Here is a 19937-nt window from a genome sequence, read left to right on the forward strand (position 1 = left end):
ACAAAAGATAATTGTTCTCGCCTTGGTACTTGTTTTTCAAAGTGATTGCTTGGTGGTAAATGGTTCCGTAAAAGAACCATAGGAACATTTGGAGAACACCAGATCAGAGAAGAGTCAATCAGATGTGCCCAATCACTCTATTAGTTTCTATGTACTAGCTACTATTTACAATAACATAACTCCAAAGTTAAGAAATTCAATGAACAATGACATAGTTGGCACTCTTGAAGAGTGCATATGACAGGTCCCATGGCTGTTAACCTCATCAAAGTGGTGAAAGGAGAAGGGGATCAGAGGAAGAAGATTTCAACTAAAGCAGGAACCAGCTGTAGTCCAAGGGAGGGGGAGAGCACGACACTCCACACCGGGGAGAAAGCCTTGCATTACTGTGTGTAGTTACAGACAGAAGACCAGGAAGTGAGGATTTCTCAGAAGAAATAAGAAAATTTAAAAGCAAAATGGAAGGATGAGGTAAGTGAAGGAGGACTGCACTAAGGTAAAGGAAGCTATTTAGGAAAAAAAATTGTACCTTTACAACCCCTTTAACATGCACTGTGTTTAAGTAGCCAATTCCAAAAAATCGGCCAACCCATCAGAACAAAACAAAAAGAGAAATAGAGCGTTTGTTTTTGGCACAGTGTACCAGGATTACCATGTGTCAGTGTTGCCAACCTACCAGATTGAATATTACGGACACGACACCCAAAATTTCCTTGCACTGCCAAGTTTTTACTGGCATTTCCAAAAGTAAAAAAATGTGGTTTTCAGTGCAAATTTAAGTATTCTGGGCCAGATTCTCAGCAGAGTTACGACGGTGTATCTCAGGAAACACCGTCGTATCTCTGTTTTTTGGCCCAGGTATCTATGCGAGTGATTCCTAGAATCATTTTCGCATAGATACGGCCAAGATCCGACAGGTGTAAGTGACTTACACTGTCGGATCTTAAATGTAATTTGCCGCCGGCCGCTAGGTGGCGTTTAGGTTCAGGTCTCATTTGTTTATGCAAATGAGCCTGATACGCCGATTCCCGAACGAATTTGCGTCGCGTAGCCGTCGCTTACGTCGTTTGCGTAAGCGTAAGGTTACCCCTTCTATATGAGGGGTAACCTTACGCCAGTCCGCCGTATGCCATGTTAAGTATGGCGTCGGGTCCGCGTCGTCTTTTCCCGTCGGGTACGTCGTTTTCCTAAGTTGTTCTTGAATACGACTTTACGTCAATGACGCACACGTCGGCGTCATTGACATTTTCCGTCGAGAACTGGAGCATTCGCACTGGGCTTTTTTAAGCCCGGCGCATGCGCAGTTCGATCGGCACGGGGGCGCGCTTAATTTAAATACAAGCCGCCCCCTTTGAATTACGCGGGGATATGCCGGGCCGCCGCAAACTACGGAGCAAGTGCTTGAGGAATACGGCACTTTCTCCAGTAAGTTGCGGCGGCGTAGTGTAAATGGCTTACGCTACGCCCGCCGCAAAAGTACGAGAATCTGGCCCTCTGGCTACAAACAAGTACAATATGCAGTTAGCAATGTGATTTAAGGTAGAAATGAAAGTGGTAGTAAACCGCAGAAAAAAAGAAAACAAAAAAAAAAACCCTGCAAGACAATGGCATATTGTGCTAGTATGCATCGCAATATGTATGTAAGTATGTATGCGCCCGGTCACTGCTGAGAGGGCTGACAAGTTGCCATGGCCTTTCTTCCAGGTTTGCAGGCTCCGGCGCTGTGAGTAGCGCATGCGTGCGTGAGTCCCTGCTTCTGGCAAGAAGTTTTGACGGTCTGGCACAGTATGCATGCAGGATGAATATCTCCTAAGCGGTGCACATTTAGGATATATTTACTATAACTACAGGTAATCCCTCCTAAGTCACAGTGACAGTCTTTCTCCACGCCAGGTGGTCCCTTCAATCCACTCCAGTCCAAACAGCACTGAAATCCCGCTTCCGGCTTTCCTTGCTCCCATCCTGCAGACCCGCACATGACTTCACATTCATGAAAACACATGACATGCTCAGGCACTGCCTTCGCCAGGCATGCCCCCCCCCCGCCAAAACACACTGTAGGAGGCCGGGGTGTATTTAGGTTTTGTGCTGCCCTAGGCCTGACTAAACTCGTGCAGCCCTAATTTAAATATGACACACCCCTTCCTGTCAAGGCCACACCCCTTGCGGTTTAAGACCCACCCTGAAATTTTCAAGTGGGGACACTAGTTTTGATGGCCTGGGGGGGGATTCCCTTAATTCGCATAGATTTCCTCTCACTTCCTGTTTGACTATGGGACAGGAAGTGAAGGGAAATCTCTGCAATGAGACAGGGATGGTAAAAAATTTACAAGCAAGCCCCCCCACAGTTGCAGAATGCCAACCGCCCACATACTGGAAGCAGTGCGGACAATTTATGGGGGTGCTAAACTAATTTGCCTAACAGTGTAGCGCAGGCCGGCGGGGACACTGTCCGTGCTGCCCCCCTGCAAAGTGCTGCCCTAGGCCTGGGCCTTGTTGGCCTAGGCCAGGATACAGCATTGGTAGGAGGCACTCGGATGGTCTCGGCACATGTGCAGTTTTGAGCCAAGCGTCACAGTAATTTTTTAAATGGCAACCTTTTCCTGTCACTGGCCTTTACTGGCAGGAGAAAAGCGCCCATTTTTTACTGGCTGCCAAATTGTCAACACTGCCATGCCTTGTGATGTGCTGCAATGCATGTGCTTGTGGGTGCGTTGGGTTGGTGCACTGGGTTGCCACTGAAACAGTTTCCCTACTGTACATTGAATGTAATGTGTGTTAACAAGTGTTAAAGCATTTTTGGTTATACTTCTCCTATGGATCACAGTTTGTTCTGCACTCCTTTGACCCGTTTTCACTCAAGATCAGTCGGGATCCACCTGGATGCCTGGACCTGCAGTTGGCTCAGCCTCTCAGCATGCTTGATTTTTAAACAAATTACAGGTAATAGTTCCTATAGAAAATAGTACTATGCTAATAAATATACAACTACTGAAAACAAACTTCAAGTCCCCAGTCTATAAGTGAGTAATATTCAAGAAAAAATGTGTTTAACAATTTTAGCCCAGTGTTAAATAGGCTACAATTAAAATCCTTAAAGTCAGAAGATTTTTTTATCCTTATGCATTCTATGCATTAAGATAAAAAGCCTTCAGTGTACAGCAGCCCTCCTCAGCCCCCCTAATACTTACCTGAGCCCCCCATATATCCAGCAAGGTTGCACTAGACACTCGGCTGGCCCGGGACTCTCCCCCCAAAGGTGCCCTAGATATAATTTATGTCTCAGGGAACCCCTGCTAAAAATTGTTTTGTTTACAGCATTTGGTACATTAGTGTGATCAGTAATATATATATAAAAATTAGGGCTGTTACTGATCAAAAAATTTCTGTTCGATTAATCGTTTGTTTTTTTAATTGATTAATCGACTAATTTCGATTAATTATAACGCACATACAGATCCAACTACTTTTAGCTGATCTCCTTGCAGGCTGATTCCCAGTGCAGCTACCAACCACTGGAAAAATGGATAGCAGGATACAAAAAACACACAAAGGCAGCGCTCGATGGGAATAGCATTAAAACTTTTATAGTCTTCAAGTAGGTAACAAAATAAATATTGCACTGGAGATAAGATCGATGTAGCTACATAAACTGTAAAAATGGTGCGAGTAATACCAAACCGTACTAAAAGCAGTCATAAAAACATGTAGCTAAGTGTGATACTGGTATAAAAATGTGTAAAACGATACCACTGCTGAATCCAGATGATGAGAGGTTAACATCAGTCCGTCGGCATGTAGATGTCCCGTGAAGGGAACTATCACAACTCCCAGTGGATGGCTGTAGAATCCCAGGTTGATAGAGGGAAGTGTAACAGTCCTTGCGTGTGGCAGATAGTAAGGTCCCGCCGGCATGCAGATATGAAGGCACAGCAAAGGAGCCCTTCAGATGGACACAGCAAGCCCCGCCGGTGTCCGTAACGTCACTGGATCTCCGACGGAACTCCCTGAAGGCCCAGAAGCCGGCGGAGAGGTGAGTACCAATCAAAAGAATTTTAATCGATCAAAAAGATTTTGATCGATCAAAAAAATTAAAGATTAATCGATTAATTAAAAGTTAATTTGTACAGCCCTAATAAAAATGTGTTATTAGTGAATGTCACACCCAGAGCAGATCACATTCCAATATCCACCTGAACAAGACCACAACATTATTTTCAGTTATAATAATCAAATAAATGTTCATATTATCGTTGACCAGAAAAGAAAAACAGACTTTAAGGGGGCGTGGCTAGCCGAGGAACAAATAAAGATGGTGCTGACTCCTCCCTCCCTCATCACAGCTCAGAGCATAGAGCAGAGCAGAGCTCAGAGCATAACATTGCTGACTCAGATGGGGAAGAGGAGACATCTAGTGGACAAAAATGGTATAGCACCCCTGATACACAAAATGAACTGGCAAGCCCTCTCAGACAAAAAAGAAGGATTTCTTCTGAGGAAGGCAATAACCCCTCATTGGAAAATAATCACATACCACATATAAATCCGTATGATGAGAAGCTAAATGCTATTCCCACAGCAGGACAACCCATATTGGATTCTACCATAAAAGACATGATCATTTCCCTGAGAGGCGCATTACAATATGATATGATGAACTTCATGCATAAATCCAAATTGGAAATGGCTAGGAGAAAGAGTAGACTATGTAGAAAATAAAATGTGTGAATTCACATCTGCACACAATGAAATGGTCGACTCTCACTTTGAATTAGAAGATGAAGTTAAACATCTCAGAATGAAAATGGCAGATTTAGAAGACCGCGCCAGACGCAACAACGTAAAATTCAGAGGCGTCCCCGAAAATGTTAAACCACCGGAACTGAAACGCTTCATAAAGGATATGATTAAAAAATTACTTCCAACAATCCCACAACAGCAACTTGAAATAGACAGAGCTCACAGATTGCCCAAACTGTCTCACATCTCAGAAAAATTACCAAGAGACGTCATAGCCAGAATACACTTCTATGAAGTGAAAGATCAACTAATGCAATTCGCAAGACGAAATTCCCCGCTACCGGACCCATACACAGGTATCATCTTGTATGCAGATCTCTCACAAGCAACAATACTAGCACGAAAAAATCTCAACTCGATTACCAAGATCCTACGGAATCACAACATGATTTACAAATGGGGATTCCCTACGAAAATACTCGTAGACCATAAAGGTACCTCATACTCGATCAACAACTTGGAGCAAGGTCTGAAAATCTTACGCTCATGGGGCATTTTACCAAAGGAACACAACATACCGGATAAATCCACACCTGGAAAAGTGTCTCAAGACTGGCAAAAAAGTCACAAATGACTCCTCTATACATGGTAAGATAATAATATGCCCTGTATATAGTCACATGCTGCAGTTTCTGGAGCTGAAAACTACTCAAAAGTTAAATATCCAAGGCTTTTCTCCTTGAAGATCAGGGATCCATATACCTGATTTACCCAGTATTATTTCCCTGTACCCCCTGGAAATTGGTACACATTCAATGTACACTAGAGTTGCCCTGCAACTCTTTTATTTTTCTGTTGTTATGTTTGCGTTATGTGTGTGTATGTGTGTATGTATGTGTGTATGTATGTATGTATGTATGTATGTATGTATGTATATATATATGTATATATGTATGTATATATATATATATATATATATGTATATGTGTGTATGTATATGTGTATGTATGTATATGTGTGTGTGTGTGTATGTATGTGCATACATTAGCTGTTTCTTTATGATTTTCTATATACAAATAGTTAACACAATTGGGAGCCTAGCCATGCCTACAGATTGAACCCAATAGGGGTAGGCTGGTACAGGCTACCAAATAATGTATTGTTATAAGAACAATCTTATGAACCAAGGTAACTCGGTTGGTTACTTAGGATTAATGTGACAATTTTAATCTGTACTGTTAAGTTAATACTTTCAATAAAAATCTATTGTTAAAAAAAAAGAAAAACAGACTTTAAAATGCAATGAAATGCTGAATCTGACTGAACTACCACGCACGTGTGGGAGTGACGTCTCCCCCCCCCCAACCAATGACAAAGGAAGATGTCAGCGGCTGAGCTTGAGAACGCTGCATCGCTGGAGCTGGGGTGAGTATTGCTCTTCTTTAAGGAAGTTTTTCTGGTCTTATTCACATAACATGTCACATATCACTGGGTGTCAATATTTTAGTTCTATATGTGGACATTAGGTCCTACTTAATTTTTAATGTATTCCCTAATTGTTTTGTATACATTTTATATGGAAATCCTCAGTAAAAATTATAATGCTTAAAGCGGGGGTTCACCAAAAATAAACTTTTTTACATTAGTTACATCCCTCCAGCATACTGCTAACATCTGAAGTATGCTGTTTTTTTTTTTTTTTTGTACTTATCGTTATACGAGCCCTTGTTATCCGGCTCCGAGCGGGGGATTACTTCAAGGTATAGGCGTTCCTAAGCAAAGAGGAGTTGATTGACGGGCTGCAAAAGCGCGTCACGCCTTCCCAAAATACCCGAAGTCACACTCGGGTGTTTACGGCGCCTGCGCAGTCAGCTCTACACGGCAGGCGCAGGCGCCGTAAACGCCCGAGTGTGACTTTGTGTATTTTCGGAAGGCGTGACGTGCCTTAGCAGCCGTCAATTAACTCCTCTTCGCTTAGAAACGCCCATTCCCCGCAGGATTCCCCGCTCGGAGCTGGATAACAAGGGCTCATATAACGATAAGTACAAAAAAAAAACAAAAAAAAACAGCATACTGCAGATGTTAGCAGTATGCTGGAGCTAATGTCAAAAAGTGGATTTTTGGGTGAACCTCCGCTTTAAAGAAATTGCATTGTCTCCTTACATTGGTGGTCAGTGGAGAAGTGACCCCTTACTTTAGTGGTCAGTGAAGTGCTCCTTAACATTTATGATCAGTAGAAGACAACCCCCTTAGGCCCCGTACACACGACCAAACATGTATGCTGAAACTGGTCCGCGGACCAGTTTCAGCATACATGTTCGGTCGTGTGTAGGCGCGAGCGGGCCGAATTCCAGCAAACATTTGCCCGCCGGGCCTTTTCCCAGCAGACAAATATTCCTGGACGTGTTTTAAAACCGTCCGCTGGAATCCTGCCTGCTCGGACATGTACGGTCGTCAGTACAGACCTACCGTACATGTCTGAGCGCCCGCCGTCCCTCGCATGCGTCGAATGACTTTGACGCATGCATGGAAGCCTTTAAATGGCAGGCCCGCCCACGTCGCTGCGTCATTGCCGCGTCATCGTCGCGGCGACGACGCGGACACGCCCCGCGTATTGTTTACGCGCGGACTTCTGTACGATGGTTAGTACAGCCATCGTACAGAAGCCCTCTGGCAGGCATGTACGGTGAAAACGGTCCGACGGACCGGTTACATCGTACATGTTTGCCCGTGTGTACCGGGCCTTAGATTCATGGTGATTTAGAAGGACCCACTTAAATTGGTGGTCTGTGTAGCACCAATTGCATTCTTGCTCAGTAAAGAGACCAATCTACCACTGCTCAAAGAAGCCCTAGCAACCTCTGGAGGAAGCCTAAGAAAGTCTCTTCTGACTGTATTCTTTATTTTTTTTTATCTTTATTAGTTTTCCATATACACATATCATTATTGCTTTGTACATAACATATCACAAAGATAATTATTAATATAGATATATCATCTCAAATATCCCAAGGCCCCCCCTACCCACCGATCTCACCCCTCTAATATGTCTTCAACTTCCATCTTCTCTCTTTATCATATACTTTTCTCCTCCTCTCCCTTCTACCTAATATAATTCGGATTTATTATATTATCCTGTACCATATCATATTATACGGAAAGTAGAATACCATAAAATACTTCGAAATCCTCCCTTTCATCTCCCTCGCTGAACCTCAGGTATTCCATATTATAAATGTCATCTACTTTGTTGTAGATAAAGTGTATGGGTATTTGGCTCTTTGCAGCGTTCAAGAGCTGTGGGAGTATTGTTTTCAGGTAGTGTTTAGTTGGCGTTGGAAACCCATGTAACAAGCATACCCACGGGTCATCTGGGACTTCAATATTTATTATTTCTCTGATTATTTGTCTTATCTCCCCCCAGAATTTTCAAATTTTGGGACATGTCTACCATATGTGGGCCATAGTTCCAATTTCCTTGCAGCCCCTCCAGCATAACTGTAATGTTGTCCCTGAGCATTTATGTACCTTGTCCGGGGTAAGATACCAATGAACGAGGCATTTAATTTAATTCCATTATAGTATATGCACCCTCTTTATTAATTGTATCATTTCGAAATCATTAACATATGAGCCCAATTCCTCCTCCACTTCTTGATGTATGGCGGTATGCCCAGCTTTTTTAACTCGTTGAATATCTTATATATTTTGGAGATTATCCCCTTCCCAGCCTTTTCTTCACATAATTTCTCCAGGGGGCGTATATTTTCTACTGATCGAATAGGCTGAGGTAGTCTTTCAAAGAAATGTTTTAATTGCGCATACCGCCATCCATGAATCAGAATCACTTCCTTTTTATTTTTTAGTTCCTGAAAAGTTAACAGTTTATTTTGCTCCATTACGTATTTTAATTGTGTGTTTTCTTGTATAATGCATTTTCCGAACACTTTTTCTACTCCTGGTGTGAAATATTTTGTGTTGGTTAGTGGTATAAAAGGTGAGTTATAATCCCAGTTTTCCTTCTTGTGTATCTTGTCCCATATTTTTAAAGCGTGCTTAGTAATACAATGTGTATCTGTGCTCAGTTCTCTGTAATGTGCCGGAATCCAAATTAATTTCCCCAGTGATGTTTTACTGATTGTAATTTCCATATTTACCCACCTTTTTTCTGTGTTATTTTTAACCCATTCTATTATTCGCAATATTACAATCGCGTGATAATAAATTAATTACAGGAGAATCTCCTGTTTACACAGCGGCCTCTTTAATAGAAAGTCCTGCCTCCTTTGATGGACAGAACAGTCGTCCAATGGCAGCGCGGGACTTCCTATTACAGAGACCGCCCGTAAACAGGAAATACTCCTGTGTGTGTACGGCGGCGGCGCTCGTCCTGCCTCCTCCCTTTCCCGTTCCAAGGCATATACATCTTTTGTGGCCCCGGCGCTGGGAGATCGTCGGGGGCCACAAAAGATATATATGTCATTCAAAACCAGAACGTGGGCCGCGATTGGCTCGCAGGCCGGACTTTGGACATGCCTGGTGTAGAGTGATTGACTCCCATGCCCTAACTGCATTAGCCCCCCCCCCAACCTGGCATATATAGGGGCAATGACTACATTTATTTTTTCATTTATTTTTGTATCTTAGAGCTTCAATCCACTTTCCATCTATGTGCATATCTCTGTCAGGGAGGGCTTCTTGATGGTGGCAACAGTGAATGTGCACAATGAGTGCCAACATGGGTTCTTATAGTCTCCATTGAATATGCATGTGACAGGGTGACAACACATAATAAGACAGGCACACAGCATTGTCACCCTATAACAGAAAATACCTGAACATATAGGGCCAGATTCACAAAGGACTTACGACGGCGTATCTCCACGTATGCCGTTGTAAGTCTGAATGTGACCCGTCGTATCTATGCGCCTGATTCTTAGAATCAGTTACGCATAAATTTGGCCAAGATACAAGCGGCGTAAGTCTCCTATGCCGTTGTATCTTGGGTGCATATTTACGCTGGCCGCAAGGGGCGCTTCCGTAGATTTACGCATCGAATATGTAAATTAGGTAGATACGCCGATTCACGAACGTACTTGCGCCCGCTACGCCATTTATGTTAGGCTTACGTCCGGCGTAAAGTTACCCCTGCTATATGAGCCTCAGCCAATGCAAAGTATGGACGTCGGAACAAGCGTATCTTTTTACGTCGTTTACGTAAGCCGTACGTGAATGGGGATGTGCGTAGGTTACGTTCACGGCACAGGTATTGAGCCGGAGTATCTTAGGGAGTAAATTCAACGTGATACTGAGCATGCGCGCGCATGCGCCGTACGATCGGCGCTTCATTTGCATGGGGTCACGGCTCATTTTAATAAAACACGCCCACCTCTTCCACATTTGAATTACGCAGGCTTACGCCAGCTGATTTACGTTACGCCGCCGCAACTTACGGAGCAAGTGCTTTGTGAATACTGCACTTGCCTGTCTAAGTTGCGGAGGCGTAGCGTAAATAGGATACGCTACGCCCGCACAAAGATACGCTCTCCTACGTGAATCTGGCCCATACAGTATAAGCTTAAATATGAATTTAGTGATTGGGTTACATGTACTTTAAGTGGATTTTATTGACAAGTATGTCTAAAAAAATAAAAACAGACATTAATTTTCCTTTAATCTCTTGCTGACCACACAAAGCATATACCGTATGTGGAGGCAGAAAAAGTGATTCTTAATGCCAAGCTACTCCACTTATGTCCACGACGACCTGAGGTTGTGAGCAAAGAGCACGCTCACTGCTTGCTCCTAACATACTGTCTCAAACAGTTCTCTGTTACTGCTTCTGATCGGGAGCCAGCGGAATGGTTCCGATAATGTGACCACTGGGACAGCCAATCACAGCGGTCACATGATAGAGAAGTTGCGCTACCTCCCAACATTAAAGCCTACTTGAGGAGGCCATGGCAAATGAGGTTTAATGTTGAAAAATGTAAAGCAACCACTGGGGGAATCCAGGATGGAAAAGGATCTGGGCTCAACAATGGCAGGCAATGCAACCAAAGGAAGCTGAATATTAGCATGCATAAAAAAGGGGATTTACTTGAGAGATAAAATAATAATTCTACCACTTCCGGCTGCATTCTGAGTATGTTGTCCAGTTCTGGCCACTAGTCTTCAAATAGAGAGTCCAGAGATGGAGGGCCAAGCTAATAAGGGGACTGGATGACCTAAGTTATGAGGAACGACTACAAGCATTAAACTTATTCTCAATGGAGAAGGAACACTTGAGAGGAGATATGATAGAGATATACAAATACCTCAATGGTGACTCTGGCATAGGAAACAAACTATTCGGTTGCAGCTAGCCATTCATTGAAACTAGAGAACAAATGGTTTAACCTTAAACAACATATAGGGTTCTTTACTCTCAGCACGGTGAGAATTATGAACTTCCTTCACAAGCGGTGGTGTCTGCAGGGAGTGTTGAAAGTTTAAAAAATATATATATTAAATCAGCATCTTAACAAACGGAATATACAGGGATATGGGAATTGCTATTGACATAAACTCACGCACACACCCACACCACACAGGTTGAACTGGGTGGACTGGTATCATAGTAGAATTTAATTTGAAATATTTTGTTTTAAGAACATTTGTTTGGTTTTTCTAATTGTTATTGGGATCAAATCAACAGTTGCAGTGATAAGACATTTTAAAGGAGCAGCATTTTTCTCGAACAAAATAATTCCTAAAAGTGAATGGGTTTTTATTCGGGAAAATCTATTCACTCCAAAATAAAGTGTTAAAAGCAAATTTTTTTGAAGTGCTTTCAAGTAAAATTTGTCATATCATCAAATGTTCTAAGGAGAATTTTCATACGAATGAATGTTCATACAAATGTTTATTTGAAAATCAATGACCAGCTTAAAGGATCACTAAAGATCTAAATAGCTTCCTTTACCTTGCTGCAGTACTGGTTTCATGTCCTCATTGTTCGTTTTTGCTTTGAAGTTGCTGTAATTCTGCTGTGATCTCCACACTTCCTGGTTGTCAGTTTCCTTATAACCATCATACTGGGAGCTTTTCACGATGGTCTAAGCTGTCATTACTGTGTGTCTAAAACTTAACAGAACCAATCAGATTCATTTTAAAAACAAAACACTGCCCTGGATTTGTTTGTTTTTGTTCTGTGGGTCTCTTTACTTCACAGAAACATGAAACCAGTTTAAAAACTAAAGTGAAACTGTAGGCACATTATATGATTGAATTGAATCTATTTTTAATCATTTTTAAAGGGAATCAGTTAACTTTTATGTCTCTATACCCTGTAAACAGTCATTTCAGCAAAACATTTTTTTCCTTTAGTGACCCTTTAAAGCAGTATTAAACCCAAATTAAAAAAAACCCTTATGCCGCGTACACACGATCGGACATTCCGACAACAAAACAGTGGATTTTTTTACGACAGATTGTTCGCTCAAACTTGTCTTGCATACACACGGTCACACAAATGTTGTCGTAAATTCCGAACGTCAAGAACGCGGTCATGTACAACACTACGATGAGCCGAGAAAAATGAAGTTCAATGATTTCGAGCATGCATAGGAATTGCATACAGACGATCAAAATTTCCGACAAGAACTTTTGTTGCCGGAAAAATTGAGAACCAGCTCTCAAACATTTGTTGTCGGAAATTCCAACAGCAAATGTCCGATGGAGCCTACACACAGTCAAAATTTCCGACCAAAGGCTCACATCGAACATTTATTGTCGCAAATTCCGACCGTGTGTACGTGACATTAGATTTGGTGGCTGCATTTTTTTTTTTAGGCTTTTTTTCTCTGTTTAAACATAGTTATCTGGCCAGTAACACACCTCATGTATTCGAGTGCCCCCCCACTCTGCATGAATGAGCATGGGGTCAGTTTTAGACAGCAGCATTTTCAGTCTAGGCAGGGGAGTGTAAGATGGATTTAGATACACTAACAAATTTAAGCCAAACTCCAGCTCATACTTTATAATCAGTTACAGCAAACGGGTTTCTGGAATTTTCCCATGTGTTTGCTCTAGTGGAATAACATTGAACTAAGTAATAGATGGAGATTGTCAAAACTACTGTACATTTTTTAAGATGAGCTTTTAAGAGTATTTAATGTAAAGTTTTTGTTTCTTTGAGGTGACCTATTTTTATGGAAATTGTTTAAGAAATCTTCATTGTAATTTTCTTTCAAGATTAAAGCAATATTATTTAGATCTGTCATGGGGCTGTTTAAGGGTTACGGGCCCATAGGGAGGTTCCTACTCTGCTTATTTGGTAATCTGGTTGTAAGCAACCCTATAAATATTAAATAGTCTGTCTCAGTCTGTCTGATACATTCTGCTGGAGAGCTTGTTCTCTTGAAAAACAACAGACGTACTTGGCCAGATCACCGGATGGAAATCGAAGAAAGTTTTAAAAAGCATGCAGCCATCACATCTAAAAGCAACAATATAATAAATGTTTGCTGTTGAGTTTTGTGCTGTGTTTATTATTATTATTTTTTTTACTTCACTCTATCTTTTCTTTTTTCAGAAAACAGAAATCCAGGAAGGATTATAACACAGTGCACCAACTGTTGAAGTAAGCACAGATTTCACTGATGTCCCTGGAGACATATTTTCCTCCTGAACATACCTGCACAGCAAGAATGGAGTCAGGTAAGTGTGATCATCTGGTGTCCAGAGCAAAGATGCCAAACTGCACCCCCATTTCACTTCCTGTGTACAAAAGTGGGTGGTGCTCCTGAAAATGTCCCTGCGTCAATGGTGTCATTAAAAAGGAAAGAAATTGCAATTTTTCGGCACCCCAGTTCCTATATTTTTTATATAGTTGAGTCGCTTAGTCTTGTTTCCACTTTGGAGGAATGGCTTTTTGGCGGCAATTCTTGCATGAAGACCACTTTGTGTCAAACAGTAGGTGGGTGTACCTGGGTCCCACTTGTTTACAGCAGTTCTGTGCGGATGACACTGCTTAAAATCTTCCAATGTTGAAGAGAAGTAAGCATGATGTGTCTTTCATCTGCTGCATTACGTTTCCTTGGTAAATCACTGAGTGTACGGTCCTCAACATTCCATGTTTCTTTGTGCTTCTTCAAAGGAGCTTAATCAGAACATCTTAAAACCCCAATCTGCTTTGAAATCTTTGCCTGGGAGAGACCTTGCTGGTGCAGTATAACTACAGTACTTTGTGTCTTGTTGCTTCTGGTGCTATGTCTTGCTATGGTGTATGACCTGTGAAACTGTCTTTCACAACCTCCTCTGAGGCCGGGTTCACACTGGAATGACACGATAGTCGTACGACTGTGGATCCAAATTTGCCCTGCAACTTGAAGTCCAACATCCGTCCGACTTCAATGAACAGGGATCCAACTTAGATCCTGGACAATACCAGGTACTGTGTCTGGTATGAATCTTTAGGGGGAACTCCACGCCAAATAAAAATTACATGGCTTCCCCCTACAAGGCCATACCAGGCCCTTCGGTCTGCCATGGATTTTAAGGGGAACGCCGAAAAATGGTGTGGGGCCCCCCAAAATATATACCGAACCCTTATCCGAGCATGCAGGTCAGGAAAGTGTTTGGGGACTAGTGAGCGCCCCCCTCCTGAACCATATCAGGCCGCATGCTCTCAACATGGGGGGGGTGGGTGCTTTGGGGCAGGGGACCTTGCACCCCCCCACCTTAAAGCATCCTGTCCCCATGTTAATGAGGACAAGGGCCTCTTCCCGACAACCCTGGCCGTTGGTTTCAGGGTCTGCAGGCGGGGGGCTTATTTGAATCTGGTAACCCCTTTAACAAGGGGGCCCCCAGATCTTGCCCCCCCCCACCCTATGTTAATGAGAAATGTAAAATGAAAAAATATAAAAATTTAAATGCAGTACACAGGTTTTGAAAGTAATTTATTAAGACAGCTCCCGCGTCTCTTCCGATTTCTTCTCCCCTCTCTGGCTCTTCTGCCTCCTCCTCTGACGTCTTCTGCCTCAGCTGGTTTTTCTCCCCTCCCTGGTTCTTCTCCCTCTATCTTCTGCCTCTGCTGGGTCTTCTCCGCTGTCTTCTGCCTCTGGCGGGTCTTGTGCGCTGTCTTCTCGCTCTTTTGCCAGGTCTTCTCCTCTGTCTTCTCCAACTGTTCTTCTTCTGATGTTGTCTCAACACTCTCTCCCGCTCTAATGCTGGGTGTGCCCCTACTTATATTGGCATTGGGCGGGGTCACAGAGTGACGTCATCCAGAGGCCCCACCCCTATGATGTCACCACCCGGGGGCATGATGGGGCAGTGATATCATAAGGGGTGGAGCCTCTGAATGGCCTCACCCGGTGACTCCGCCCTATGCCAATATAAGTAGTGGTACACCATGCACCCAGAATTAGAGCAGGAGAGAGAGCACTGAATCAACATTGGAAGAAGAACAGAGGGAGAAGACAGCAGAGAAGACCCGGCAAAAGAGAGGAAAGACAGGGCCCAGCAGAGGCAGAAGATAGCAAAGAATACCCGGCAGAGGCAGAAGACAGGGGATAGAGGGAGACAAACCGGAGAGGGCTAGAAGACATCAGCGGAGAAGACCCTGAGGCCTCGTACACACGACAGAGTTTCTCGGCAGAATTTGTCGAGAAACTCGGTGAAGAGCCGGATTCTGCCGAGAAACTCTGTCGTCTGTACACTTTTGGCCCGATGGAGCCGCCGAGGAACTCGTCGAGAAAATAGAGAACATGTTCTCTATTTTCTCGTTGTTCTATGGGAGAAGGCGGCCCGCCGAGCTCCTCGGCGGCTTCATCCCTGAACTCGATGAGGAACTCGACGTGTTTGGCACGTCGAGTTCCTCTGTCGTGTGTACGGGGCCTCAGAGGGGAGAATACATCGGAAGAGACGCCGGAGCTGCCTTAATAATTTACTTTAAAAATCTGTGTACTGCATTTCATTTTTGACACTTTTTTTGTTGAATGGGTAGGGAAAATGTACCCCATACTCATTCACATAGGAAGGGGAGCCAGGATCTGGGCGCCACCTTGTTAAAGGGGGCTTCCAGATTCTGATAAGCCCCCCGCCCACAGACGCGACAACCAACTCCCAGGGTTGTCGGAAAGAGGCCCTTGTTCTCATTAACATGGGGACAAGGTGCTTTGTGTGGGGGGACGCAAGGCCCCCACTGCCCCAAAGCTCCCACCCAAGTTGAGGGCATGCGACCTGGTAAGGTTCACTCGTCCCCACCCCCTTTCTTGACCTGCCAGGCTGTGTGCTCGGATAAGGCACTGGTATGGATTTTGGTCTGGGCACCTACACCCGAGTGGGGGTTCCCCTTAAAATCCATTCCAGACCTATGGGCCTGGTATGGTCTTGGAGGGGGAACCCATGCCGTTACCCATCAGAGCACAAGTCCCATGCCAAAGTCGGATCCGTTAAGATCACAATCCGACTTTTTTTTTTTTTTTATAAATTCTTTATTTTCTCAAATTTCTCAACATTATTTCAAATAATCATACATATCTTCATTCCACAATTGTTTTACATTTCATTAATTGTATGAATCTTATTACAGCTTGATTTCTTATAGTCTCCACATTCCCTTTCTTCCCCACCCTACCCAGAAAAAAAGGAAGTTCCCCGCCCTTAGCCACGGCCACTTCCCTCCCCCTACCCCCGGTTGCCACTTTCCATCACTCACCTGCCCTTATCTTTCCCTATACGTCATGTAGGGGGCCCATGTCTTACAGTACCTCCCATCTTTATCTTTCATTGACAGAGTAAGATTCTCCATTTGCTGGATTTCTGCGATTCTCGCAAGCCATTGCACTTTAGATGGGGGACTTTCACTTTTCCACAAGACAGGAATACACGCCCCAACAAATGTCTCAGTAGAGATTTTTTTGATTTTTACGCTGACATATGAATATCAAACAGTAGGAATGCCGCTGGATTATCTCCTAACCGCATTCCCAATATTAATTCAATTGTTTCGTCTACCATTCTCCAAAACTCCTTAATTTTCTCACATTCCCCAAAAATGTGCAGTATAGTTCCTTCAGCTTCCTTACATCTCCAACACAATTCTGAAATTTGAGGGTATATTCAATGTAGTTTCATTGGTGTTCTATACCATCTGGTGAGGATTTTGTATTCCCCTTCCTAGTATTTACTCGCCACTGATGCTTTTTGATTATATATCAGGATCCTATTTCTTTGTTTCTGTGAGAATATCACACCCAGGTCTCTCTCCCATTCCCGTAGGAAAGTAAGTTCCTGTGGTGCTTCCATCTCAGTTAATTTTGCATAGAAGTAGGATAGTGAATGTTGTATTGGTTCTCCTTTCAAACATAGCTCTGCAAACCCCGTTAGTTGTCTATACTTTTTTAGTTACTAATAGAGTAGCACCTATTGTCGGGTGTTTTTTACTTCCCTGGGTATCTCTACTTCTGGTATCCATACCAGGCCGTAGCGGCAGCGATCTTTCGAGATGGTTTGTCCCGGAGATTTGGGATTCCCTTTGTGCCGTCGGAGGAGCCCACGATGTCTGGTAATTTGAACTCTGCGGCGCGGTTCGAGTCTGTGGTTGCTGACAATATTGAACAAGAGTTACTAATGGGCCGCATGGCGGGCCCATTTGACCTCCCTCCCTATCACAACTTGAGGGTTTCCCCGCTTGGCGTGGTGCCTAAAAAGGATTCAGGCAAATTCTGACTGATCCATCACCTTTCCTTTCCATTGGGTTCTTCTGTTAACAATGGTATTGACAAGGAGGTGTCCCGGGTCCAATATGCCTCTTTCGATACGGCGCTTGGTATGCTTAGGTCTGCAGGTGCTTCTGCCCTCCTGGCAAAGGCAGACATTGAATCTGCCTTTCGCCTCTGGCCTGTTTCCATCTCCTGGGTTGTTTTTTTCCATTACAGCTAGTATGTGGATATGTGCCTTCCCATGGGTTGTGCCATATCATGCTACTATTTTGAACTTTTTAGCTGTTTCCTGGAGTGGGTATTGACTCAGTTTGTTGGCTTACACTCGGTTCTACACAACCTAGATGATTTTTTTGTTTATAGGTCCTGCGGGTAGTAAAGATTGCCTTCGCTTGTTGTCCACTTTTCAGGAGGTTTGTAGTTCCTTGGGCATCCCAATGCCATTGCCAAGACCGAGGACCCACCCCCTGTTTTTTCCTTTTTAGGTATCGAAATCGACTCAGTGGAAATGGTTTTCCGGCTCCCGGCGGATAAATTGGCTAAGCTTAAGGCATTGGTGCGATTCACTAGGGACGCCAAAAAACTCTGGCTCCAGCAGCTTCAATCCCTTTTGGGACATCTGGTCTTTGCTTGCCGAGTGCTTTCCATGGGTAGGGCCTTCTGTCGGAGGCTGTCATGGGCCGTGAAATGCATATCGGCCCCTTATCATTATGTACGCATAACTAAGCCTATGTCACGGAAGCATGAATCAGACGTACAAAACAGATAAATGAATAAGAAGACTTTATTGGAAACCAAACAGCAAGGTCAAAGTCCACACAGATGATCGAAACAGCCAGAAGAGTCATCCAACGGTGCCAGGGTCGATAGCCAGGGATGAGAGTCAGCCAAGCCGGGGTCTGTAGCCAGAGACGGGGTGAAACGAAGCCGGGAATCAGGAACCAGAAGGAGAGTCCGAAGCCGGGTTGAAAACCAGGAGCAGGCAGCACGATCACAGGAAAGGTGTCAGACGAAGAGGCCCAAGCGAGGAAATGCTGCAGCTGCCATCATATATATATGCTGAGCAGCCAGCTCCTCCCAGTGGAAAGGAGGAGCCGCAGGGTGTGGCAGGTTACAAGAACCCCATGAAGCAAGATGGCTGCTCGCACAGGTCAGTGATGAGGAGCCAGCAAAGAGGTAAGACCATGACAGCCTATGCGTGATGATTTTGAGGGATGGCTTTCCTTCCTGCAGAACTATAATGGTCACTCCTGTTGGCAGCTAGAAGAAGTACCTAACTCGCAGTTGGAATTTACATGGACGCTTTAGGTTCCTGGGGCTTCGGTGCCTTCTTCCAAGGTGCTTGGTCCTCTGAACCATTGCCGGCCTCATGAGCCCAACTAGATTTGTTGCGGAACTTGACCCTATTGGAACTCTTTCCCATCATGGTGGCAGTGTAATTGTGGGGGGAGGAACTGCCGAACAGGCGCGTGATTTTTTGGACCAATAATATGAGTGTTGTACAGGTTGTTAACCACAAATCCGCACGTTCTCCCCCCGTGGTCTCACTGTTGCATTTCTTGGTTCTTAAATGTTTGCAATTGAATGTGTGGTTTAGGGCAAAGAATGTCCCTGGTGTTTCTAATGCTGTCGCTGATTCTCTTTCTCGTTCGACCTTTCCGCTAGTTGGACATGAAAGCTATCTTCAGTGGGCCTCCCTTGCCCGAAGTTCTTGTGAACCCTTGTTTGCGAAGCTTGTTGAGCCACGTCGGTGCTTCACTCTCTCCAAATACGTGTGTGGCCTACCGTCGGATTTGGTCTGAATGGGTGTTGGTGCTTGGCGGTAAGCTCCTCCTTTCTTTCCCTCAGGACAGGCGCTTGGCTCTCTTCTCATACTTGGTACACCTGCAAGAGAAAAAGGTCTCTGGTTCGTCGGCGGGTACTGCTCTATCTGCTCTCGGTCCAAATTCTGGCGAATATTCTGACTATCTTACCTAGGGTTTGTTTCTCCTCCTACAAGAGTCTCATTTTCCAGCTTGCTTTTTCCTGGGCATTCTTTGGTGCCTTTCGGATCAGCGAGCTGGTCGCCAAGGATGAACATTCCTTTGGTGGAGTGTTGACCGAGAATGTGCTTATTTCGGATTCTTTTGTATCTATTCTTTTGCCCTCTTCTAAGACGGACCATTCTTCCAGAGGTAAGCGCGTGGTCCTCAAGGCCTTTAAGGGCCCCTTTTGCCCGGTTCGCTAGTCTTCTTCCTTTTCTTCTGTACGCCCTTCTGCTTCTGTTTATCTTGTTTATCTTGTTCATGCTGATACCTCCAGGTTTCAGTTCCTTTGGGTTTTCTGCTTTTGCCTTTCTCGGTTGGGCCTGCCTCCTGCTGATTTCTCCACACACTCTGTGGGATGGGTTTTCACACGAGGAGCTGCAGCGCTTGGGTAGGTGGGATTCTTCTAATTTTTCCCTGTATGTTCGTCCTCATCTTTTGTGTTGATTTCAGGTTCCCCTCCGGT

General features: G+C 44.1%; 1 protein-coding gene across 3 annotated transcripts in view; it reads left to right on the forward strand.

The window, feature by feature from the left end:
- The window catches only part of MDFI (MyoD family inhibitor), a 59088-nt gene that overhangs the window by 21400 nt on the left and 17751 nt on the right, over positions 1 to 19937 (forward strand). For all 3 annotated transcript variants that reach the window (XM_040337666.1, XM_040337667.1, XM_040337668.1), the window contains one exon: positions 13316 to 13440. In XM_040337666.1, the coding sequence (XP_040193600.1) occupies positions 13383 to 13440 (58 nt within the window). In that variant the 5' untranslated portion in view covers positions 13316 to 13382. The remainder of the gene's footprint in view (positions 1 to 13315; positions 13441 to 19937) is intronic.

Source organism: Rana temporaria, chromosome 2 (assembly GCF_905171775.1).
Source record: "Rana temporaria chromosome 2, aRanTem1.1, whole genome shotgun sequence".
Classification (NCBI taxonomy): domain Eukaryota; kingdom Metazoa; phylum Chordata; class Amphibia; order Anura; family Ranidae; genus Rana; species Rana temporaria.